Genomic DNA, 24,586 nt, shown 5'->3' with positions numbered 1-24,586 from the left:
GGACCCTTGCCCAGAACCTTCTCAGAAACCATCCCAGGCCTCGCCCCAGGCTCCTCCAGGCTCTGGAACCAGCAGACTTATATACCAGTCCCTACTCAGCCACTTTTTTTTTTTAATTTTTATTTATTTATGATAGTCAGAGAGAGAAAGAGAGAGAGGCAGAGACACAGGCAGAGGGAGAAGCAGGCTCCATGCACTGGGAGCCCGACGTGGGATTCAATCCCGGGGTCTCCAGGATCGCGCCCTGGGCCAAAGGCAGGCGCCAAACTGCTGCGCCACCCAGGGATCCCCCTTTTTTTTTTTTACACATTTTTAAAAATTTAAATTCAATTCGCCAACATATAGTATAACACCCAGTGCTCAACCCATCATGTGCCCTCCTCAGTGCCCATCACCCATTTACCCCATCCTCCCACCCACCTCCCCTTCCACAACCTTTTGTTTCCCAGAGTCAGGAGTCTCTCATGGTTTGTCTCCCTAATTTTTCCCATTCAGTTCCCCTCCTTTCCCTTATAATCCCTTCTCAGCCACTTCTACCTGTGTCACCTCAGGCAACTGCTTTAGTGCCCCATCTGCCATTGCCAAGTGGAGATACTCATTCCCGAAACAATGTAGGGAAAGTCCTAGAAGTCACCTGTGTGTGGTGTGGGTGGTGAGGAGACAGACCCACCTCCAGCTATTGGCAAACATGCACACATTCCCACGCAAAGGCAAGGCCTCTTGTTCTAGGCAGGGAGGGCTCCAGGGATCTGTTCCCACCAAGACCACATGAGCCAGTACTAGGCATGGGATGGTCTGGCCTGGCCCCTCCAAGAGGAGGGAACAATGAGGCCCCTTGCTCAGTAGCCCAGCGCCAGCCACTCACCTCCTCCTTTCCCAGCCAGGGAGTCTCTGAAGTCCTCCACAAATACCCCACCTCAGCAACTTTCCAGCCCCTCGGGAGGAGGCAGGATAGAGACACCAACCCAGAAGCCAGACCTGGGGTTCTCATTTGGCCATGGGACTTGGGGCATGGCATCGTCCCTCAGACAGCCTCAGTTTCCCTTACATACAGTGGGGCACCTGAACTCTTTATCAGCTGGGCAATGCCAGGCCCCAGGGCAAGAGAAAACTCTGGATAGTGGGCTGGAAGGGGCTCTTGTCTCCTCTGGCAGCTGGGATCTCCAATCAGGTCACAACCCACACCTGCCACTCTGCTCCAGCTGGCTATGTCAGAGCCCAAATATTAGGATAGTCAAGGCCACACGCTAGGGTAGGGCAGTGAGGCCCCAACCCTCAACCTTGGAAACACTTCCTGCTCTTACAGCCCCCTATCGGGAGGAAACAGAGTCAACAGCCCTTATCTATCAGGAAATAGTCTTTATTACAAAAGTTTGCATGTAAACAAATAACCACTGCACTGAACAGCCTCCCTCCAGAGCATGCACACCCCAAGTGTGGAGAAAGGTAGAGTCCTGTCCGCACACACAGGCCTGCCCCACGGGCTGGGCTCAGGCTGCTGCTGGGGGACACACACGGGCCTGTACATGCATCGCTGTGGGCCCAGTTCTTGAAGGCCACTGGGAGCAGCCTGGGCAGCACCGTCTGTCTGTCCGTGACCATGAGGTGGAGTATGCCCAGAGTCTGAGCCAGCCTTGAGGCACCTAGGGCAGCTGACTGGGCCAGCCCACCAATCTGCCCATTTGTATGCACAACGCAGCATGTGCCTGTGAAGTCTAGAGCACTGAGAGATCATGGCAGGATTTGGACTTGGCACGAAAGGCCATCTTGCGACTGTTGCGTGCTACAATGCGGCCCAAGAAACGCTTTGCCTTCTTGCCCAGACTCTCTCGCCGTCGGGTACCCGCTTGTCGACGTGCATTGGCCTCTTTGCTGTCCCTGCGCAGGCGTATCTGGCGCACAACACCTTCGAACAAGGCCTGGACGTTGTGGTGCAGCGCTGCTGATGTCTCAATAAACTTGCAGTCAAAGACGACAGCACAGGCCCGGCCCTCTGGTGGGGACAGACACATTCCAGTTAAACAAAAGCCAAGTGGGTGAGAAGCCCACTCAAATCCCAGCCACCCCACAGCAGCTACCACTCAGGAATCTGGGGGCCAGGGAAGGAAGAGTCAGGGGCCCTGGGTGGTCCCCAGAAACACAGACCCAGCTCCCGTACAAAGGAGCCAATGCATTGCTGGGTCACCCAACCGGCAGAATGTGTCTGTGGCTGAGGAGCTCACAAAGGCCCACAAAAGGAAACTCATTTATTGAAATAATTTGGAGTCTTATACTTAAATGGAAATGCTGCAGTAGTCAACACAAGAGAATGAGAACTTGCCGGGCACCTTAGTATTTCATGGTTTGATATTATACTGTGATGAATAACCAGTGAAACTGGGAGGAGAATGTCACCAAGTCACGCTAGGTTCCTCTAAGGGACTCAGTTCTGGGGGCCACAGAGGAGAATGCTCAGCCAAAGAGGAGTGGATCCTCCCCAGGAGCAAGCCCACACTCTGACACTAGCCCTGGCCCTGAATCCATGCTCTGACCTCCTAGGCCCGTTTCCTGCACTCTCCTCAACCCTCATCTGTGAGGCCCAGACCAAAGGCCACAGGAGAAGAGGGCCCTGAGGTGGCCCAGCCCCGTGCCCAGCAGCTTCCTCTGCCCCAGGGCATCTGATCCTTCCCCCAGCCCTCTCAGCCCTCTGGGAGTCCTATGGGAGGGCAGCAGCTTTCCCCCTCTCCCCCTCAAGTTTTCTTCCTGAACATTTTTAGCCACTTATGATCCCCAGGGACTTGAGCTGAGCCAAGATTGAATGGGCCACAGCCCAGCCAGGATGTTCCTCTTTCCGACCCACTCCCGGCTCACCATCCAAGGAGACCTCTCGAGAGCGCACCAGGTCGCTCTTGTTGCCCACAAGGATAATGGGCACGTCGTCCATCTGCCGTGCCCGCCGCAGCTGGACCCGCAACTCTGAAGCCTTCTCAAAGCTGCCCTTATCCGTCACTGAGTACACGATGACGTATGCATCCCCCATCGCCATGCAGTGACCAGGGAGCCAGCGGCTGCTGTCCTGGGGATGACATACACATGCGTATCTACCCAACAGTTCTCATGCCCAGGCTACAAGGCTGTCACTCTCAGCAGGCCCTTATCCCCAGGTCACCCCTCCCACCCTGCCCTGGGTCTCAGCCTACAGCCTACCTGTTCCCAAATGTCATACACCATGAGTGATGCCTCTTCTCCATCCACCACGATGGACCGATCATATGTGTGTCCTAGGCAAGAGACCAGAAGTCAGGTTACCCGCTGGCTGCCAAAAGCCACCCTCCTGCACCGCGCCAGGTTTCCTGTTCTGGCCACACCCTCCAACTCTACTGCACAGCCCCCCTAACCTTTCCCTCCACTGATGGCCACTATACGGGAACAGAATGACAGGGCTGGGAAGCGGGGCATAGAGGGCATGGTGTGCCTGACCCTCACCTAGACACCTCTTCCCCAAGCTAGTGACGTCCGGAGTTGCCACTCCCGTGTTCCCTGCCCACCTGCTGCCTGGACCCCAGGGTAGCCTGAGTTAAATAGTGACTGTCACATTCTTTGGAAGGCTTGATCACCTAGGCCTCTTCTAGAAACTCCCTCTGGCTGTGTTCTGCCAACCCTGGCAGGAAGGGATGCCCTATCCCCATCCCACAGAGTTGTCTTAGGTATGGCCCCGGCCTTCTACTCTGGCCTTTCCAACACCCCCACACACACACACACACACCAAGGGCTAGAAATTCCTTCTCCCTTGGTTTCCCCATCTGTAAAATGGGTAGGCAGACACAGGATTCTGAAAGTGCCTCAGAAGGCCACGGCAGGTGGCGCCTGCGGTCCTCCCCCCCCCCCCCCCCCATGCTCCGGCCGCTCACCTGCGGCCTCGGCTTCAGGCCCGTCCTCTACACCGCCGAAGATGCGCGCCAGGGCGCTCTTGCCCACGCCGGGCGCGCCCAGCAGCAGCACCTTGTAAACGCTGTCGTCGGAGTCGCTGCCCCCCGAGCTGAGCGACTCGGAGGAGCCCTCGGGCCAGTCGAGGGGCGCGCCCTGGGCGCGGGGCCCGGCCGCCGCCGCCAGGGCGCCCGGAGCCAGCGCCGCCTGCAGGTCGCGCTCGTCCACCGGCATGCTCCGGCGGTGCAGCGGGGGCGCCGGGCCCCAGGGCGAGCTGCCCCGACGGCGCTCGCGCTCCCGGCCCCCGCCGCCGCCGCCGCCGCCGCCGTTCAGGGTCATCGCGCCCGACGCCGTCTGGGGGGCGGGAGGGGGCCGCGGTCAGCCTCCCGGCCGGGGGTCCCGGCGCCCGCTCCGCTGCCCCCCGCCCCCGCCCCCGCCCCCGCCGGGACGCTCACCCACCCGCTGCGCGCCGGCTCGGCCAGAAGGGTCCAGGCCCGGACGCGCTCCCCTCGCAGAGCCGCGGGACGCCCGACGCTGCCGCCGCCGCCTCCTCGGTCCGCTGCGGTCCCGCTCGCGAGCTGCCTATTTAAGCGTCCGCCCGCCCCCGCCCCCGCCCCCGCGCCCGCCCCCGCGCCCGCCCCCGTGCCCGCGGCTGCGGGGGCTGACGTGTCGGCCCCCCCACCCCGGGGAATCCCCGCTCCCCCGCCGGGACCCCGCACCCACCGAGACCCGCCCCACCGGACTGGGCGGGCCAAGCTGCCTCGACCGGTGGGTGGGAGGGGTTTGGACTGGGGGTCAAGGGGGAAAGCCGCCGCCCACTGTGCCAGCGCCCCCCTGGGTAGTTGGCCCTGGCCCTTTAACAGTGAACGCGCCCTTTGCTCCCCGCGAGCCCTGGCCTGGGCCCAAGCAAGCCCCCGGCTGGACAGACCTCACCCTCCTCTGCTACGGACACCCCCCCCCCAGACCCGTATGGGAGCTGGAACCGGAGGACCCTCAGTCTGAGCCTGGAGGCCTCAGCACCAAGCCCCCCTACTCCCCGCCTGCCCTGGGAAGTACAAGGTTCTACCTAAGAGCCGGTCAGGGTGAGGTCAGGGTGAGCGTTAGCGTCCCCGTCCCTGTGAGCCTCTGGAGGCGAGGAGCTGTCTGGGGAGGTGCCGGGGTCCCGGAAGGGAGGTGCTCTGGCAGTGTCCTGCAGGTGGAGGTGCGCCCCTGCTTCTGAGGGAGGGAATACCAGCCCAGAGAAGGGAGAGCATGAACTCAGACCACCTCAGCTCCCAGCACCCTCCAGACAGCTGCCAGCAACTCTGCTAAAAATACCTGGCCCTGGCCCTTCTGCTCCTGGTGGTTCGGCTCCTGGGCTGGAGTTTGCCCAAAGTTGGGGAAATCCTGGCAGACAGGTGTCAGAGGGCAGCAAGAGTGGCTACGGGTGGGACTAGACCAGAGTCAGGGCCGGATTCAGCCCCTTGAAGAGTCTTCGACGTCTCTTTCCTTCCCTCTAGCCCCAGTTGGGCCTGTAGGGCAGGGTATAGGCAGGCAGGGCCCGGAAGTTTAGACTCCCATCTAGGAGGAGCATAGGTGTAGAGTATAGCTGGGGCAGGGCTGGGGCTGGTGGGTAGGATGAGCCACCACCTGGTGCCCCCACTGCCCAGAGCTCACCTGATCCTTAGAACTAGGGTGGGTGCCCCGGCACAGAGGGGAGGAGATGTAATAGGGGAGCTTGGTTTCTAGACGTGTCTCTGCCTCCAGGTTCCTGAGTCTCGCCTCCTCTCCTGGTGTCAGGGTGCCCAGCTTGCTCATGTCTGGGGTGTGTGAGGATTGGGGGCAGGCAGGCTATGAGGTACTTTGTGACAGGGATCTGCTGTCAGACTCTGACGTTTGATTGTGATGAGTGTGGCGGGGGTGGGGGCACCCATTCAGGGCTCAGGTGACATCACCAATGGAGATCCTAGTGGGCTGTTGTAGGTTGCCATGGAGACCTGGGTGGGGTTCTCTGGCTGCTGTATCAGTTTCCTTGGCAACATCTGAGAGGGCCTTGGAGTGAGGAGGGTCTGGTTAGATAAGTATGAGGGGGTTCCTGCAGGCCCCTCTGGCCTTGAGGTCCTCAAGGTAGGTAAGGGCTAGAAACTGAGGGGTGGCCTGTCCACATGTGTCCTTTCTGCGGCCCCAGGGTCTTCGGGACCTGGGCAATCCCATACTGACTCTAGCTTCCTGGATGAGATCCAGTGGCAAAAGGGAGTTGTTGGTTGAGCCTCCTGTCAGGACACAAGTCTCAAGAGCCAGCAAACCACTTCCCATCAGGAATCCTGGCCTGAGCTGTTTTTAGCCCCTCCTACCCACCTCAGCCATGACCTTGCCACTGAAAATAACCCCTGACCATCCAGCAGGAAGGTAGGTATGCAGCGGAGCTCCGACCCTTCCCAGCAGGGAGCCATGCAAGGAATTAGGGCTGGGTTTCCCCTCAAGTAATCTGAACTCTTGACTTCAGTATGTTTCTTCATTGCCAAGGGAACTGCAAGCATACAGGCCAGTCAGGCCCCAGGCACTCCCCACCAGACCAGACACACTCACCACAAGCCTAGGTATAACCAGGGGCCCAGGAACCAAGAGCAGGACATGACCTTGAGACATCCCCACTCCCACTTCCTGGTCCTCCCAGCCCTCTGGGCTGAGCTTGAAGGAGCAACTGAGTCTGGAACACACCTAGGACAGCCCAGCCTGCAAATCTCAGCTCTGCCACTTGCTAGCCGTTTCACCTCTGCCCATTTATGTTGGGTGAGCCTCAGCGTCCTCCTGTGCAGAGCAGGGATAATGTCTTTATGGGAGTTGTTATAAAATATAAAAACATGAAATGCAGAGGCAAAGTGGTTGGCACAGGTCTGGCATATAGTCCGATCTCAGTAAGAACACTTTTACCATCCCTGCCTGGATGGGACAGATTGAATGAATCTGTGGCCCCGTCCTGTTTCTTCTTTCCTGTGTGTTCTATGGCCTCCAAAACAGTGGTCTGCCCAGGAGAGGGGCAATGCAGATAGTCTTCCCCTCCCCTCCATACCCACCCTTCCTCTGTGGGACCCCATACCTTTCTCCCTCCCTCTAGTAGCAAAGAGTTGCAGAGGGAACTTGGTTGGGTTTCAGTATATCCCCAGCTCTCCTCACACAACAGCCCCCATACCCCAGTTCCTTTGTTGTAGGGTTCATTTCATTCAGGGGTACCTGGCTGGCTCCATCAGTAAAGCATGCGACTCTTGACCTCGGGGTTGTGAGTTCAAGCCCCACTCTGGGGTGGAGCCTACTTAGGAAGAAGTAAAAATAAATAAAAAGGCTCAATTCAGGGATCCCTGGGTGGCGCAGCGGTTTGGCGCCTGCCTTTGGCCCAGGGCGCGATCCTGGAGACCCGGGATCGAATCCCACGTCGGGCTCCCGGTGCATGGAGCCTGCTTCTCCCTCTGCCTGTGTCTCTGCCTCCCTCTCTCTCTCTCTCTCTGTATGACTATCATAAATAAATTAAAAAAAAAAAAAGGCTCAATTCACTTATTCATCTCACTGACCTGGACTTAGTACCTTCTGTGTATCAGGCCCTTGTGCTGTGGGCACAACACAGCTGGGCATGTTCATACATGTCATCTAATCCCTGGGTCAACTTCACCAGCTATGATTTGTTGTTCCCATTTTGTAGACATGGTAACCAAAGCCTGAGAAGTCACAGGCCAGAAATAGCCGACCCAGACACACCTGACAGAGGGCTTCAGAGACCTCAAACCTCACCCCTATCTCATACCCATGTATAACAGCTGGAGTTCCAGAAAGTACCCTGGGCACTAGCCCAGGATTCACAGATGGTGTCCCTGCAGACAGCCAGGGGCCACGCACAGATGAGTCAATACTGACAAGGGGACTATCTGATACACCAGCTGTGACACAAGCAGCTTCATATCCCTTGCCCACCATGGCCTGGCTGCCAGGAGGGCCAGCTGAATGACTCAGTGACACCTACCTCTCCCATGACCCCCTACCCCCAGCTGAACACAGACACCACAGACACCTTAGACAGATTGGGGTTGTCAGTGCAGAGGTACACACATGGGGAAGCCCACAGCTGGATACAGGGGGCTGGGAATGCTCCCTGGGCCTGAGCGGCCCTGGCTAGTCATCTTGCCTTTCTGGAACATGAACATCTATGGGAAGTGGGTAGAGTGCCTGGAAGATCACCTGGAATGGGTCGGGATCCACTTTAAATCTCCACAGAGCAGTCCCAAAGTGAGTGTCACAACTATGCCCACGTTACATATGAAGAAACTGGGAAACATGGGCTGATAACTTCATCTCCCTAAGCCAGGGGCGGCCAGATCTTGGTCACTGGGTGGTGAAGCCCCTCCTTCCTGGAACTGGGGGCTGGTGGCTCTGGGGGGAGGGTGGGAGCTAGGCTCTTCCGTCCAGGCAACAGCGCCCCCTGCCATCTGAGGAGTATGGGCCAACCTGCTTAGGTTTCTCTTTACTCCCTGGCTGGAGGTCTTGGGACTGATTTAATTTCGGAAGCTCGGTTCCTCATCTGTGATATAGGGAAAATAAAAGGTAGCAACTGCCGCACAAGGCTGGATGGAGGATTGAACGATTAGGTAGCATATGCAAAGCCCTCAGCCAGTGCCCTCTCAGGACAGACTTGGTGTCAGCCAACCCTCCACAGATCTGCAAAGAGCCTCTGGAATTCTCTGCCCACAATCACATCTGAGCCTTCACTGGGATGAAGTGGCCAGAGCAGACTTAATATCCTTGTTTATCCTGAGAGAAAGAAACAAAGGTGGGGAATCACGGCATTATAGTTCCTAACTGGCTGATCCCAGATCCAAGCCCCATGGTCCATGCTAGTGACCAACTGTGCTCTGGGAACAGTGGGAGAGGCAGAGGGCCCAAACCTCAGCACCCGAAATGACATACATCTCTGGGGATGCTGCTGGAGAAGGTGCTTCAGGGTCCTTTCAGCAGAGAAATCTGCTATCACTGCCCTGACCAGGGGACTAGATCAAGCATCAACAGTGAGAAGTAGGCATCACACAGCTGCTGGCGGATGCTAGAGGATACATACGAAACTCTTGGGTAAGGTTCTCATTAATCAACTCAAACCTGAACTCAAGCAACTTCTAGTTTATAGGAAACATAGCAGACAAAGAAGCAAATCAGATTGCAGGGCTTCTTCAGGACAATTCATCTGACTTTCGAAAAAGTCCATGTCAGGCACCTGGGCGGCTCAGTCGGTTAAGCATCTGCCTTCAGCTCAGGTAGTGATCCCAGGGTCCTGGGATTGAGTCCTGAGTTGAGCCTGCTTCTTCCTTTGCCTCTCTCTCGATCTGTCTCTCATTAGTAAGTGAATAAAATCCGTAAAATAAAAAGTCAATGTCAAGAAAAATCAAAAGATGGGGAGTGGGGATAGTTCTAGAAGAGGATAGAGATACTAATGCAATGCATAAAGCTTCACTGGAGCCTGATTATTTTCTTTTTAAGCATGGAGCCCAATGTGGGGCTCAAACTCGCAACCCTGAGATCAAGACCTGATCTGAGATCAAGAGTCAGACACTTAACCAACTAAACCACCCAGGTGCCCCAAAGCCTGATTAAAAAACTCGGGCAGCCCAGGTGGCTCTGCGCTTTAGCGCCACCTTCAGCCCGGGGGTATGATCCTGGGGACCCGGGATCAAATCCCATGTCAGGTTCCCTGCGTGGAGCCTGCTTCTCCCTCTGCCTGTGTCTCTGCCTCTCTCTCTGTGTCTCTCATGAATAAATAAAATGTTTAAAAAAAATAAAAAAACAACTCTAAATGGCATTTTGTGGAAATTTATTATAAATGATTGGACATTAGATGGTATTAGGAAATTTTTCCATTCTTGGCCAGATAATAGCACTGTGGTTACACAGGCTTACTCTTTTAAGACCAGGATGAAGTACTTCGAAAGTGAAGGGTCATGTGTGTGCAGTTTACTCTCAAATATATTTATATTATGCATAGACAAATAAGGCCAATGTTGCAACATGTTGTTAATTTGCATACAGACGATGGGTATACAGGAGTGTTCACTAATCTTTCCATTTTTTTGTATGCTTGCAACTTTTCTTAATGACACCACTGGGAGAAATTTTAAAAACGCACTGCATCTCATTGACCCAACCTGTATAGGAATTTGCACTCACGATCACCATCTCCTCCCAAACGCGGAATGACCCAAAATGAAAGATTTAAGACACACTGGGAAATGAATATAAATTAAGAGTTTATTACAAAATGCAAAATGTTAGTTTCTCATTGTCAGTGATTCAAGAAAACAAGGCCATGGGCCCTGGGTGTGACGGGGGGGGGGGGGGCGGCAAAAAGTCAGGCTCAGGAGCGGGCTGACAGGCACTGGTTCACAACCTCCAGCAGGTGGGTATTCTCTAGGGCGGCTGCCACCCGTTCCTTATCCGCAAGCTGCTTATTCACTGGATGAGAAGGAAGGAATAGAGAAGGAAGATCAAAGCTAGACTCTGGACAGCCTGCCAGCCAGCCCCATGTCTAACCCTTGTGTGTATATAGATATGCACTCATTCTAACCTCCTGTCACCTCATTCCCAGGACCCCAGGGCTTGACCAAGCTACCCAAGCCACCTGAGCCCACAATGATCCCTCCCACCCGGCTCCTCGTGTCTGCTACCTCCTGTACCATCAAGGACCCTGGTCCTGTGTACTTAGGAAAGGGAGAGGGCAGGAATGGAAGAACATGGTAAGCACAGGAGACTTAAGCTGGCTTCACTCCACTGAGGAGTCACCCACTCAGCCCCTCTCCTTCCATCTTGCCCTACAAACCCACCATGGCAAGGGGGAAACCTCAGGGCCAATGCCTCAACATCAGCCCACACTTACCTGCATGCTCCGAGGCATGGGTCCCTGGTGTAATGTGCACATCCATCTGAGAGGGGGAGATAGGTGGGGTCTGAGCACTTATCACCTGTCTACCCCCTCGCCCCCTTTCCCCCACTCGCCACCGTCCACTGATCCTTCCTCCTCATTGTGACTGTGGACTCTGGACAGTCCATTATGCCCCAACCCCACTCACAGCCACTCCATCTCTATCCAAAGAACTGGCTGACTACCGCTGACATAAAGGCCTGCCTGTGCCCCATCACGGCTCCAAATCTATATACAGCTTTCTACTCCCTTTCCTGCCACACTCACTACGCTTCTGCACTTTCCAGTTCAGGCCTTTATACTTGTCCCATTCGGTTGGAAGGGCTCCTCCCAGTTTCATCACTGCCAGCTGGGATCCTTGCAGGTCTCGCTGTGATGTCCATGTCTTCCTCCGTAGCAGAAGCTCACCCCTGTCCTACCCCTGGGGCTCAGTTCCAATTTACCTTGAAACGCTGGGGAAGGGATCGAAGAAGTTTGACTTTGATGGACAGGCCGATAAGGGTGGCCATGCTGCAGTGTGGAATGGTGGGTGTGAAGGCGACGGCCACCGTGCTCTCGGGGTCGCTCACCTGGTTGGGAGAACGACATCTCGTGAGAAGGCACTCCCTTCTTCTTAGTACGTTGCTTCGGGCAAATCGTCTACCCTCCATGGGCCTCAGTTTCCCTGTCCATAAAACGGGCACAGCAATCCCTCCCTCCTCCCCTTCCGAAGATTCCCTGACGAGTCCGTGAGCTGAAAGAACGCCAGGCTCCTGGTGCAGATGAGCTTTCCTGACTCTCCCGGACCACCTGCCCCTCGGACGCTGTGAGTGACTCACCTGAACCCGGACTTGCTCTACTACGTTCAATTCTTCCAGTGTCAGTGGATGCTCCGGGTCATTGATGGAGCGAATCAGATGTGGCAAGTGAAGGAAAAGGGACTCTGTGCCCTGGCCCACTCAGAACCCTCCGCCGGGACAGCCCGGGCCTGCTACATCCACCACCTAGCGGACGGCGTCGCTTCAGCCCCCTCCCAGGCCCCCGCGAGCCCGCCCGCGCGGCAGCGGCGGATATCGAAGATCTCGCGCGCGTCGATGCTGTCTGGAACCTGCTCGTCCTCCTCGCCCGCGGTCACCGGCCGCTCCCCGGAGCGTTCGTAGATGAGAGGGTTGGCGTTCTCCAGGAGGCCGGCCCCGACCCCGCCGCCGCCGCCGCCCACCATCGCGAAGCCGCTGCGGCCGCCGCGGGCGTGCACTTCCGCTGTATCCGGAGCACTTCCGGGGGACGGGAGGGGGCGGGGCGACGGGGTCGCGGGAGGGACGGGCTGCGCCGGCCGCGCAGGGCCCGGGCTCCGCGGGGAGCGGCGGCCGCGGTGCGCTCCGCTCGCGGACCTGGGGAGACGCGGAGCGCGCGTTCACGGAGAGGCCCCGCGAGCCGTACGGGGCCGCCCGAGCCCTTGGGGCGGCGGAGCTGCGGAGGCCGCGGCTGGCTCTCGGCGTAAAGAGAGCGTGTCCCCGGGCACCGCCTCCTCCGCGGAGTCCGCCCGCGGGCGGGGTGGGCCCCGGGCAGGTGCTCCCGGCGCCGTTTACTGCGCTTCGGAGCCTCCTGGCGCCCCTGCCTCGCGTGTCGCCCGCGGGCCGCGCCGAGTCCCTGGCGCACGGGCTCTGTGTCAGCTGGACGCGCGCCCTGAGCTCCGCCTCTGCGGGGTGCGGAGGGAGAGCGGGCCTGGGCTCCGAGTGCATTTCCGAAGGCAGCTGTGACGAGGGAGGAGGCCCACGGAGACCCTCAGGTTAGGGGACGCAGGCCCAGGGACCTTGAGGTGGACCCAGAAGCCGGGTCCTGAAAGCCGGGAGGAGCCTTCTGGATGGACAGTCACCCCGCCCTGCGTCTCCCCACGCGGCTCCCTTCACCTGGAACAAAGGCCGTTCCCTTCCTCCATCTGTGGGGGCCCGGATCGGGCACCTCCTCCCGGGAGCTCTCCCGGGTTCCACCACCACGGCGCCCGCTCCCCAGCGCCCGGCCACCCCACGGGGCCTGGGACTCCAAGGGCAGGGAGCACAGTCGCTCCGGTTTTGAGGCGAGGGCTGCGGGCATTGTGGCGGCTGCCGAAGGCCCTCGGCCGCTCCTGGGAAGCCCAAGGGGCGCCGGGCCATGGGAAGCGCCCTGGCGCCTGCGGGCCTCGGGTTCCGCCTGCGGCCTCTCGCCCCGCTCGCCCCGCCCACTCCCAGCCGGGTCCAAACTCCGAACACTCCCGGAGCTGCGGCCGAGCGGCCGGTGGGGCCTGGGGACAGTCCGGGTGAACGGCAGTGCGCTCCGAGATGCGCTCCGAGATGCGGCTGGACGGGCTTCGCGCGCGGCTGAGCGCCGTGGTCTGTGGGCTCCTGCTTCCCCTAGTCCTGGGCCAGGGTGAGGCTCTCTGGGGTCAAGGCCGGGTCGGACTTGCCAGATTCTGCAGCCGCGGGACCTGAGGCTGCGGGAGGGAAGGCCCTGGGGCCAGGGCGGGGGGTGGGCGGGGGACCCTAGGGAGGGGGCCGCGGAGAACCGCGGTGCTGACAAACTTGCTTGCACCTGCCCCAATGCTTGGAAACCCCTGGGTGGGCCCCCTGAGGTGCAGAAAGAGTCGGGGCAGCAGAGGTCACACAGTACGGAGGGGTGAGGGGTGAGGGAGGCCGGAGCTCTGAGCAGTGCCTTGAGGCAGTGGGAGTGGGGGGCACAACTCAGGATATTTCCTTCTTAGTGTTTGTGGTGGAGCTGGTGCTGCGTGTGAAAAATGACAATAGTAATTATCTTCCTGCCGAGGTTTGGCTTTAAGTGTTGCCCCCTTGGCCAGAGGGACGTCCTGGCATCTGCTGAGCGCCCCTCTAAAGGGTCCCGGGTCAAGATTACTGGCTTCCGGGGAATCTGGCCGTGCCAGCCCCCACCCCTGTATGTCTATCATACCCATCCATAAGCCCCATGTACCCAACTGAGCCAAGGGCACCTTTTGGCCTCCGGGGCAAAGATGATTGCACTTTGTGTCAACTTTGGATTGGATTCTGCTGGCTATGATCAGTAGCTGAGGCTGTGCTGACACCATGCCTGCGGCCTGCACAGCTCCTGCGCCCCCTCTTACCAGTGATCCTCTCACCCCAAATGGCTCTACCTGTGAGACCCAGCTATCCTCCTTGCTTCCCAGGCCAGTCTGCCCTAGGACATCCATATTAATCCCTTGGGCTTGGCCCACCCCCAGGGGCCTCTGCTCTTACCAGCTGCTCACCAGGCTCTCAGAGGTCACAGAAACCTTTCAGCGGGATGATTTGCTAGGCCTTGCTGATACTTCCCTTGAAAAAAATGTTAATATTTTGGATTGCCCCCACATTCAAAAAGAATAGAGAAACTATAAGAGAGAATGCAGGTGATATGTCTGACCCTCTCCTGTCCCATCCCATCCTGGCTTCTTCACAGGGACCCTTAGGATCCCCAGGGCCTTCTACACACCACTCAGGAGTTTGCCCAAGAATGGATGTGTTCATTCATCTTTGGTTTTCACCTAAATGGTCACAAACTCCCTCCTTTTCTGGCACACGGCTTTTCCACTTTATGACACAGGAATGACCTCCTCACATGGTAGAGCTTCCTCATCCTGTTTCATGAAGGGTTTCTCTTCAAGGAGAAAGCATCCTTGATGTAACTGCCCTCTGCTCAAGGACATTTCAACAGGTTGCATCCTTTGCTATAACAACCTTCAGGTAGTGGAGGCTAGTGGCCACAATGAGTTACGTGGACAGATAGGCCACCCGGCAAGGAACTGTGTGTAGACCACAAGTTACTGGGGAGAGGGGTAGGCCTGTGACTTGGAAAGACATTGCTCAGTTGTCCTCAGTGGAACTTGTGAGCGGCCGTTGACTCTGGCTTTATCCATAAGCATGTTGATTGATGTTGTTCCGACAGGTGATCTAAGCAGGGAATCGGTGGGTGAGCTGGGAAGGAAAAAGTGGGTCTGGCAGGGGAGTGGGACTGAACATGCAAAACCCGGAGACAGGCAGGCACCAGCATGGCAGCTTCCCCTCTGCCCGGCCCCCCTTGGGCTTCCTCAGAAGGGGGCCGAGAGACTTCAGCAGCCCCTCCACAATACCCACAGTGCTCTCTTCAAAACCGGAGTGACTGTGTTCACTGTCCATATTATAGTCACAGGCCCCGTGGGGTGTTCGGGGGCTGGAGACTGGGAGCAGTAAGTTGTGATGGTGGAACCCGGGAGAGCTTCCGTGAGGTGGTGCCCTATCAGGATCCCCACAGATGTAGAAATGGGAACAACCAGGACCAGGACACCTGGGTGGCTCAGCAGTTGGGTGTCTGCCTTCGCCTTAAGGTATGATCCTGGGGTCCTGGTTTGGATCCTACATCGGGCTCCCTGCATGGGGCCTGCTTCTCCCTCTGCCTGTGTCTTTACCTCTCTCTCTCTCTGTGCCACTCATAATAAGTAAATGAAATTGAAAGAAGAAAGAAAGAAAAAGAAAAAGAAAGAAAGAAAGAAGAGAAGAGAAGAGAAGAGAAGAAAAGAAAAAAAAGAAAAGAAGGAACGACCTTTGTTCTAGGTGAAGGGAACTGCATGAGGAAATGCAGGGAGGCATGACTGCCCATCCTGAAAGCTCCTCCTTGCTTTCAGGACTCGGTTTCTGGGTCTACCTTCAAAGTTCCTCATCCTGTATTGTCTCTGATCTGGAGGTAGTATAGATCCTTGAGGCTGTTGTTTTGTTTTATTTTACTTTGTATTTTGGAACCAGGCTCAGATTGGCCAAATTTTGCAGAAGAACCTAAACCTGCAGTAGGAAAGCTCCAGGCAGGCAGGAGACAGTGGAGATGACACCAGGGGAACCAAGAGCCTGACTGCTTACCTTCCTGCACCACCTGGAGGGATAGAGAGGGTTGGGGCTGCCTGCGGTCACACAGCACCAAAGGGTTTCCAGTCTATAGTAGAATAATATAACACACCCACTAAATCCATGATCTACCTTCAACGATTATCAAGACCTGAGCAACCTAGTTTTGTCTCCTTTGGACCATTATTTGAAGCAAATCTCACACATGATATCATCTGTAGAGTTTTAATGTCCTATTAAAGGCCTTTTATATAAATATAACATTATCATGGGGGCAGCCTGGGTGGCTCAGTGGTTTAGTGCCCCTTCAGCCCAGGGCGTGACCCTGGAGACCTGGGATCGAGTCCCACGTCAGGCTCCCTGCATGGAGCCTGCTTCTCCCTCTGCCTGTGTCTCTGCCTCTCTATGTTTCTCTGTCTCTCAGAATAAATAAATGAAATCTTAAAAAAAAAAAAAAAACCTATCATGATTTCTTAATGCAATCAAATATCTAGCCAAATGTTCTTATTTTGTCTGATCTCATAAGTGATATTTACAGGGTTTTGTTTTTTATTAGAGAGAGAGCATGAGAGAGAGATCACAAGCAGGGAGGAATTGGAGAGGGAGAAGCAGACTCCCCACTGAGCAGGGAGCATGATGGAGGGCTCGATGCAGAGCTTGATCCCAGGACCCTGAGATCATGACCTGACATGAAAGCAGATGCTTAACTGACTGAACCACCCAGGTGCCCTGCAGGCTTTTTTTTTTTTTTTTTTTTAATCAGGATTCAAATAAGGTCCATACTTCGAAAACTGGTAAATGTGTTTCTTTTCTTAGAACAGCTTTGAAATACAATCCACATAGCATATCATTCACCCATTTTTTTCCCATTCACCCATTTAAAGTGTACAATTCAATGGCTTTTAGTTTATTCACAGAGTTCACCACATTGATTCCTCTGTTCCCCCCAACTTGAGCCCTAGGTAGCCACCAATATGCTTTATGTCTATGGATATGCCAATTCTGGGCATTTCATATAAATGAAATCATTTAATATGTGATCCTTTGTGATGGACTTACTTCACTGAGCATAGGTTTTCAAGGTTCACCCACGTTGTAGCATGTCCAGTATTTTTTTCTCTGTATTACTGAGCGAAATTCCATTGTGTAGATGTGATACATTCTATTGATCCATTTTCCAGTTGATGGACATTTTGGATTGTTCCCACTTTTTGGCTATTATAAATTTGGATTGTTGCCACTTTTAGACTATGAGCACTCACACGCAGGTTCTTGTGGGGATGTATATTTTCAGTTCTCTTGGGTTTATACCTACAAGTAGAATTGCTGGGTCATATGCTAACTATGTGTTTAACTTTTTGAAGAACTTCCCGATTGCTTTCCAAAGCACCTGCACCACTTTGCCTTCTCACCAGCCATCTGTGAAGGTTCCAGTTTTCCTACGTCCTTACCAACATTTGTTATTGTCAGTCTTTTTAATGTATCTCTTTTAACCTTCGGCCTTCCATTACCCCTCTTTTATTTTCCTTGCCATTTTGTTTTTATGTAGAAGAAACCAGTTTAGTTGTTGTGGAGAGGATCTCAGAGTTTAGGCTTTGCTGATTACATCCACCTGGTGTCTTTTAACTGTTTCTCTATGCCCGGGATGCCTGTAAACTTACATTCATATATTCTAGAGGCTTGATCAGATTTCAATTTTAGGTTCTGCTTCATTATGTTTTGGGGCAAGACTACTTCATATGGGGCTATGAACTCCCAACAGAAAACATACATCATCTGATTGTCTTGCTTTTGTGGCAAAGTTAGTTGTTGACGTCACAGATCTCAATGAGCGTTTCTCTTAGCATAGCATGACTGAGGTGAACATTTCTTCCTTTGTGTACGAGTCATTTATTTGTATTCCTTACTCTGTCTGAACATGTTCCCTCACCATTTCATAGTCTTTCACCAAATATGCACAGCTGGCACATGTCTTATTCATTTGTAGAAATTCTTTGTGTGGGGCACCTGGGTGGCTTGGCCAGTGAAGCGTCTGCCTTCAGCGCAGGTCACGATCCCAGGGATTCCTGGGATCAAGCCCCACATCGGGCTCCCTGCTCAGTGGAGAGGCTGCTTCTCCCTCTCCCTCTGCTGCTCCCCCTGCTTGTGTTCTCACACTGTCAAATAGGTAAATAATTTTTTTAAAGGAAATTCTTTGTGTTAAGAATATAATCTGGGCTCTTTCTGTTAGATGATTTTCAATCACTTTCTCCTTCCCTTTTCCCCATAGTAGAGCAGGTGGTGCTTCTTTCTAGTTACAGTGATGCCTCATTTTTGTAACCCTCCTCACCACATCATCACTCTTTGTTTGAAAGATGCTTTCTTGGTGTCATTTCTTGCCACCTAGAGCATGAGATCCCTAAGGACAGGAGCCTCAACTGCCCAATTCCCACAGTTCGCCTACTGTCTCATCTGACCCACACAGTCAGCAGAAGGGACGCTCTCACCCCTTCAAGCTTATTTAACCATTTGTTTGAAGTTCCTGGGGCCAAACTATGGTGCCAGGTCCCAAAGAGCCTCACTGAGTGTAGTGGAGAAGGCTGGGGCCAGACCCAGGGAAAAGAGTTGAAGGAGTGGGCAGGAGTGGGGAGAGGGTGGACACACTGAGTTATTTGTAAAGCGAGTGTTTGTAGATCAGAGTCCCTTGAACTGAGGACAGGAAGGAGCTGGCAACATCAATAGCCTGGGAGGGTGGCTGATTGGTAGACTCAACCTTGATGTCTGATTCTCTGCTCACAGGCCAGGACTCTGCTAGCCCCATCCGGACCACACACACAGGACAGGTGCGAGGGAGCCTCGTCCATGTGGAAGGCACCGATGTGGGAGTCCACACCTTCCTGGGAATTCCTTTTGCCAAGCCGCCTCTAGGGCCACTACGATTTGCACCCCCTGAGCCCCCTGAGCCTTGGAGTGGTGTAAAGGATGGGACCTCCCACCCAGCCATGTAAGCAGGGTGTCCAGGAACTCCAGTCCCTGGGGTGGAGGGTACTCTGAGCTCTGGGCCAGGCTGCAGTTGTCATTTCATCTAAACTCCCACAGCCAGTCTCCCCTCTGAGTTTGGTGGATCACCACCTATATCTTTCCCAGGAGCATGCAGAGGCTTGGAAGGGTAAAGCAACTTGCCTAGGTTCATGGCCTGGAACTTAAAGCAGAGTTACACATCTGCGTGGATTCTAGTTGTATCAAGTGGTTCCCTGCCACCAGGGGAGGCTTGGTTGGATCCATGAACCCTGTAGGAGCCCCTGACTCCAGAAGCAGATACTGGAGATATTGAGGAGTAGAGGACCCCCCACTGTGTGCCAGTAACAGGGCCAGCTGCCATTGGCCAAAGGGCATGTGTATGTTCTTGCAACTGGCAACTCTGTGGGAGAGATGAGGTTCCCTGAGAACCTGACTTGAGATGAGGGATATTCTACTGTCCTTCTCATGAGAAATTAATATCCATTCATTTGGGAAGCCCATGCATGTGGGCCATTCTCCTGTTCAGGCCTGTCTGGGTACAGGAATACAGTGGTGAATGTCAACACATGCAACCCATACCTCTCCCAGAAACCCCAAGAGTCAAGATTTCCCAGCCTCGGGAGGATTGGTATCAAAGGCCTTATAACCTTGAGGCCTTCCTGGAAGACTGGGCTCCATCCCAGCCTCTCCAGAGCTGGGGGCCTGTGACTTGGTGCAGAGGGTTTTTAGGGAAAGACCATGTGTGAGCATGGTCTCGGGGAAATGAGACTGAGGGTGGTGGGGAGCTAATCTGGGTCCAGGATCTGGGTTTGACCATGGTACGGCCCCACTAGGTGTGTGCAGAACATCACTACCGCAAATGCAGTGGCTCTGAAATTGCTGAATACGACCCTGCCTCTCACCTCCATGTCTGAGGACTGCTTATACCTTAGCATCTATACACCTGCCCACGCCAGTGAAGGCTACAATCTGCCTGTGAGTACTAGGACCCATCTGGCTGGGTTGTGGGAGCACATTTCTTCTACAGAAAGACTAGAAAGGACAAGGTCAGCCTGGACCCCCTGCAGTGCGGACTCTGTTGAGAAGCCTCTCACTATTGAGTCCAAGAAAGTGCTCCTTACCCAACATGAGTGGCTGATCCTGGGGCATGGGGTCATGGAACCCTGACTGCTCCTAGAGGTCGGAAGCTGTGGCCCTGGGATGGACCCAAGACTCACCAAACCAACTCATGCTCAGGACACCCACTCCTAGGGGTATCTGTTGGCCAGTGAGAATGGAGAAACTTAATTAAGGTACATATGGGATGATCAAGGAGACACCCCTTTTCTTTCCACCTCAGAGAGTTCCAGGAGAAATGGAGCCAGACTTTGGTATATACGGTAGGACCCAAAGTGTGGGAGGCCTGGTTTTCCTGATAGAAATTGGGTCACCTTCATCCAGGTCATGAAGAAGGTCACCTGTCCTGCCTGAGTTTGATCTATATGGTTAGGCAGACAGAGCCAAAATGGTGGATAGTCCAGTAGGGTGTTGGCTGGATGGTAGCCACATGGTGCCTGTGCCTCAATTTCCCAAGGTGTTGGTGTGGATCCACGGTGGTTCGCTTATGATAGGCATGGCTTCCATGTATGATGGCTCCGCACTGGTAGCCTTTGAGGACTTGGTGGTTGTCATTATCCAGTACCGCCTGGGTGTGCTGGGCTTCTTCAGGTGAGACTGGGGCTGGGCAGGGCAATGTCAGCTGAGTGAAGCCAGGACAGCCCTGTGATCCCTGTCCTTGCCACCCCACAGCACTGGAGACAAGCATGCAACTGGCAATTGGGGCTACCTGGATCAAGTGGCCGCGCTACGCTGGATCCAGCAAAATATTGCCTATTTTGGAGGAGACCCTGGCCGTGTCACCATTTTTGGGGAGTCTGCAGGTGGCATAAGCGTGTCCTCACATGTTGTGTCCCCCATGTCCCAAGGACTCTTCCATCGTGCCATCATGGAGAGTGGTGTGGTCCTGTTGCCCGGCCTCACTGCCAGCTCCTCTGATGAGGTCTCCACAGTAAGCATCCCCTCCTGTGAGAAGCCAGGGTCCTGCCTCAGCTCTTACGGCTCGGCCTCCATCACTCTGTTAAATGAGCATAACCAGGGGCCCCAGCACGGGCAGGACTGTCTAGCCAGGTGGGCTGGCCCCTTGGCTAAGGCCTCCGAGTTCACACATAATACCTTGTGAAATTTGGGGAGTACCTGCGGAGACCTTAGGCAATCCATCTCCCCCGTCTGGAAGGATGAGTCAGCCCTTGCCTTATCTCTTTACAGAGGGTGGCCAAGCTGTCTGGGTGTGGCCAGGTTGACTCAGAGGCCCTGGTGGGCTGCCTGAGAAGCAAGAGCGAGGAGGAGATTCTGGCCATCAGCAAGGTGGGGCTGAATGGACACACGTATGGAGGAAGGGGAGCGATAGGTGTGGGGAGCATGGCCTTTACATTCTCTGGGCAAGTTACTCCATCTCCACGCCTTAGTCCTCACAGCCCTGGGTGGGAAGTTGAGGCTAGGCCATGCTAAGCCAGCTGCAAGACCTCTTGGGGAGGGGGTGTGAGCACCCTGGAGCAGCTGGGAAGGGATGAATGGGACTCAGGGCATCAGAATATGTCTGGGACCTCACCTTGTGGGTCCTCTCAGCACTTCGAGTTCATCCCTGCTGTGGTGGATGGGACCTTCCTGCCCAGGCACCCCCAGGAGCTGCTGGCCTTTGCTGACTTTCAACCTGTCCCCAGCATCATTGGTGTCAACAACAATGAGTTCGGTTGGCTCCTCCCCTTGGTGAGGCCCAAGCTCCCAGGTGCCAGACCCCTGGGTGGGGGTCGGGTGGGGGTGGGGAGGTGGGAGAGGGTGGCAGGGCTCAGGGCTTCATAGCTCTAGGACCATTCTATCCTCAACTTGAGTTTCCCCTGCTATCCAGACCCTGAACATCTCTGACCCCGAGAAGGAAATGGACAAAGAGATGGTGAAGGCTGCTCTGCAGCAAATGTCAGCATTGTTGGTGAGGCTTCTGGGGTCCTGCCTCAATGGAGAGGGACTCCTCTCCTGTCCAGAGGCAGGGGAAATGCATCCCCAAGATATCTTGTCCTTGTATTATTCCCCATGAGCAAAGGCTGGAGTCATCCCCAGAGCTCACCCTCTTTCTCCCATTCCTATACCTTCCCAGGATCCATCTCCCCAAACCTGACCCTGCTGCCTCCCTGCTGCTGCCAACCTGCCTAATATGACTATTTCTGATCAATCTGGGGGTAGGTATTGCCTCCTGAGGTTGGTGACCTGTTGATAGAGGAGTACCTAGAGGACAGCACGGATCCACAGACCATCAAAGCCCAGTTCCATGAGATGATGGAGGACACCATCTTCGTGATCCCAGCACTCAAAGTAGCCAATTTTCAGCGTGAGTGTATCTATAACTAAGGGCAGAGCAGCAAGGGTGCAGCTCAGAGGTGTATGTCCCTATTGGTTGACCAGGTCCCAACCCACGTCTGTTTTTTGGGTCCCTAGGTGGCAAGCACTTGATGTCTGTCATCTCAGTAAATGCTCACAGCTGGTCTAAGAGACAGGCATTTTCCCCAATTTTACAGATGAGAGCCTTCAGTGACTTGCTCAAAACCACACAGCTAGGAAGTTCCGAGGTCACTATTTGAACCCAGGTCCTTCTCATTGCTCTTGCTCCAGCCAAGGGCTCCCTCATCCCATTGTTCAGATTCCAACCAGCTTTGGACCTAGCTATCTTGCCACTGTGGGTGATGTAGAAGAGCCCCAGGTAAGGGACCACCATGTCACAGCCTGCACATCCCACCCCCTAGGTTCTCATGCCCCTGTCTACTTCTATGAGTTCCAACATCGACCCAGCTTCTTCAAGGACATCAAGCCGCCCCACGTGAGGGCAGACCATGGTGACCAGTTACTCTTCGTCTTTGGAACCATCTCCTGGAGAGGCTATGGTGAGTGTCCCTGGGCGGGGTCCCTCAGAGACTCCTCATTCCCAGAATGTGGGCCTTGGCTGGGTCCCTGAGTGAGGGTGATTGCCCTCCCTGTACAGATGAGCAAACTGAGGCTCAGAGAGAGGATGGGATCAGGTGCCCAAGATCTCACAGCTGGAGAGGCTGAGCTAGAGAGGCTGAGCTAGAATCAGAGTCCAAGACTTCAGACTGGTGCCTGGGCTCCCCCCACCTCTCCCCAGGGTGTTCAGAAGGCATATTTGTTTCTCAAGTGGCTTTCCAGTGCCAGAAGGAAGAAGGGAGCCTTCTAGATCAGGAATGAGCCTCGTTGGGGTGAGGAGAGGGCCTGGTGCCCCAGGGCTGTGGGGGGAGTGGGCAGAGAGCCTGCCGGGAAGGACCCAGGGAAAAGTTACACATGGGCTGGTGAGCATAGTGGGGGCTGACCCATGTGCTGGACTGGGCTTGGCCCTCACCTGGGTCCTTGTCCTCTTGTTTTCTGTAGTTAAAGTCACTGAGGAAGAAAAGCTGTTGAGCAGGAAGATCATGAAGTACTGGGCTAACTTTGCTCGAAATGGGTGAGATGTCGCACCCCACCTCAACCTCTAGGGGTGGGGGAGCTTGAACCCATTCAGGACCTCCCTTCACTGTTGTGACCTTCTCGGTGTACTTGGACCCTTAAATGCATGGTGGCTCCTTCCCTAGCTCCAGGTCCCACACAGACAGGGAGGGGTCTTGTGGGTGCTGGATGCTCTGTCCATCTCCAGGTGACCTGGAAGAGGGTGATAATGTTATGTTACCCACAGAGCCTCCCTCTGACCATAAGGGAGAACACAGTCCAGGTTGCCCTGCTCCCTGGTAACACTCTAGTGGGAGGCAGTTTCTTTCCTAAATCTAGAAATACCCCCGCCCCTGTCGTTCCCCCAGCCCACCTGGCCTGTCGGGCACCCTTGCCCGACCCCAGGTGGGGCACCAGGCCTGGGCTCCACAGGGCTCAGAGCGCCTCTCTGCCTGCCCTGCCGGGGCGGCGTGTCTACAGGAACCCTAATGGCAAGGATCTGCCCCTCTGGCCTGTGTTCGACCAGGAAGAGCAGTACCTGCAGCTGAACACGCAGCCTGCAGTGAGTCGGGCCCTGAAGTCTCACAGGCTTCAGTTCTGGACGAAGACCCTACCCCAGAAGATGCAGGAGCTGATGGAGGCGGAGAAGAAGCACACAGAGCTGTAGCTCCCTGCGTCTGGGAGTGAGGGGCCAGGGGGCTGGGCTTGAGGGCAGGTGGGGTCTGCCGGATATGCCCCCCACCCACTGAGGAGCCAGGGGCTTTTCCCTCAGTCACACAGTCTTTCATTCATTCTGCCAGCCAGCCAGCCAGCCAGCATTCATTAAGAACCTACTGCATTGGGGTCTCCGGGTGGCTCAGCGGTTTAGCGCCGCCTTCAGCCCAGGGCGTGATCCTGGAGTCCCGGATCAGGTCCCACATGGGGCTCCTGCATGGAGCCTGCTTCTCCCTCTGCCTGTGTCTCTGCCTCTGTCTCTCTCTCTCTCATGAATAAATAAAATCTTAAGAAAAAAAGAACCTACTGCATGTTAGTTGCCAAGCCCCCATAGGTCCTCTCATGTTAGACACACCCAGTGAATCCCCCCCATGAAGCTGTGGGTGGGTAAGCCCCAGTAGAAGTTCATGCCCCGCTGAGCCTCGGGTGCCGTCCCCTCTTCCTCACCTCTCTCCATCCCCACCCTCCCTCTCCTCTCCCTTTGAAGGAGGGTGCTTTGGGAAATGCTACCTACGCCTGGTTCTCAAGCCTCCCGTGCCTTCATATGTGTCAGTAGCCAGTAGAAATCTGGATCCCACGAGCTCCGAGATCTTGGCCACCAAAGCCACCAACTACTGAGAATGTAGAAATCCCTGGCCCCACCTTTGTCTCCTAGACTAAATGTCATCTA

At 55.2% G+C, this 24,586-nt stretch overlaps 3 protein-coding genes across 4 annotated transcripts; 1 reads left to right on the top strand and 2 right to left on the bottom strand.

Moving 5' to 3' along the window:
* Window positions 1-1,344: 1,344 nt before the first annotated feature.
* RRAD (RRAD, Ras related glycolysis inhibitor and calcium channel regulator) lies at window positions 1,345-4,507 on the bottom strand. Of its 2 annotated transcripts, none has more exons than XM_041773132.1 (5): window positions 4,366-4,507; window positions 3,891-4,260; window positions 3,187-3,260; window positions 2,851-3,055; window positions 1,345-1,993 (listed from the first exon to the last, which is right to left on the bottom strand). In XM_041773132.1, exons 2-5 carry the CDS (start codon window positions 4,243-4,245, stop codon window positions 1,716-1,718), a joined length of 912 nt encoding a protein of 303 aa, XP_041629066.1. In that variant the 5' UTR covers window positions 4,246-4,260; window positions 4,366-4,507; the 3' UTR covers window positions 1,345-1,715. The 2 variants fall into 2 exon arrangements, with proteins under 2 accessions (XP_041629066.1, XP_041629067.1); XM_041773133.1 differs by having other exon boundaries at window positions 4,362-4,492.
* A 5,645-nt stretch (window positions 4,508-10,152) lies between these two features.
* On the bottom strand, window positions 10,153-12,085 carry CIAO2B (cytosolic iron-sulfur assembly component 2B). The gene is made up of 5 exons (XM_041771757.1): window positions 11,894-12,085; window positions 11,659-11,738; window positions 11,284-11,409; window positions 10,796-10,841; window positions 10,153-10,374 (listed from the first exon to the last, which is right to left on the bottom strand). The coding sequence occupies exons 1-5, from the start codon at window positions 12,039-12,041 to the stop codon at window positions 10,277-10,279; spliced, it is 498 nt and encodes a 165-aa protein (XP_041627691.1). The 5' UTR covers window positions 12,042-12,085; the 3' UTR covers window positions 10,153-10,276.
* Window positions 12,086-13,058: 973 nt separating this feature from the next.
* On the top strand, window positions 13,059-24,195 carry CES2 (carboxylesterase 2). The gene is made up of 12 exons (XM_041771756.1): window positions 13,059-13,225; window positions 18,457-18,661; window positions 19,512-19,653; window positions 20,252-20,385; window positions 20,467-20,725; window positions 20,983-21,081; window positions 21,343-21,483; window positions 21,623-21,703; window positions 21,955-22,099; window positions 22,512-22,649; window positions 23,149-23,221; window positions 23,683-24,195. Exons 1-12 carry the CDS (start codon window positions 13,138-13,140, stop codon window positions 23,867-23,869), a joined length of 1,692 nt encoding a protein of 563 aa, XP_041627690.1. The 5' UTR covers window positions 13,059-13,137; the 3' UTR covers window positions 23,870-24,195.
* The last annotated feature ends 391 nt before the right edge of the window (window positions 24,196-24,586 follow it).

Source organism: Vulpes lagopus, chromosome 10 (genome assembly GCF_018345385.1).
Source record: "Vulpes lagopus strain Blue_001 chromosome 10, ASM1834538v1, whole genome shotgun sequence".
In the NCBI taxonomy this organism is placed as follows: Eukaryota; Metazoa; Chordata; class Mammalia; order Carnivora; family Canidae; genus Vulpes; species Vulpes lagopus.
Note: the sequence above shows the minus strand (reverse complement) of the source record. Positions and strands in the feature narration are given on the sequence as shown.

What these genes read in the sequence shown, in the direction of transcription:
- CIAO2B (XM_041771757.1), bottom strand. Translation starts at nt 12,041, where the DNA reads ATGGTGGGCGGCGGCGGCGGCGGGGTCGGGGCCGGCCTCCTGGAGAAC. An exon ending in CGACGCGCGCGAGATCTTCG is followed by an intron (nt 11,739 to 11,893) that starts ATATCCGCCGCT and finishes TTCACTTGCCAC; the next exon opens with ATCTGATTCGCTCCATCAAT. An exon ending in CCATGCCTCGGAGCATGCAG is followed by an intron (nt 10,375 to 10,795) that starts GTAAGTGTGGGC and finishes CTTCTCATCCAG; the next exon opens with TGAATAAGCAGCTTGCGGAT.
- RRAD (XM_041773132.1), bottom strand. Translation starts at nt 4,245, where the DNA reads ATGACCCTGAACGGCGGCGGCGGCGGCGGCGGCGGGGGCCGGGAGCGC. An exon ending in GCCTGAAGCCGAGGCCGCAG is followed by an intron (nt 3,261 to 3,890) that starts GTGAGCGGCCGG and finishes TCTCTTGCCTAG; the next exon opens with GACACACATATGATCGGTCC. An exon ending in TCGAGAGGTCTCCTTGGATG is followed by an intron (nt 1,994 to 2,850) that starts GTGAGCCGGGAG and finishes TGTCCCCACCAG; the next exon opens with AGGGCCGGGCCTGTGCTGTC.
- CES2 (XM_041771756.1), top strand. Translation starts at nt 13,138, where the DNA reads ATGCGCTCCGAGATGCGGCTGGACGGGCTTCGCGCGCGGCTGAGCGCC. An exon ending in TCCCCTAGTCCTGGGCCAGG is followed by an intron (nt 13,226 to 18,456) that starts GTGAGGCTCTCT and finishes CTCTGCTCACAG; the next exon opens with GCCAGGACTCTGCTAGCCCC. An exon ending in GGTGTGCTGGGCTTCTTCAG is followed by an intron (nt 20,386 to 20,466) that starts GTGAGACTGGGG and finishes GCCACCCCACAG; the next exon opens with CACTGGAGACAAGCATGCAA.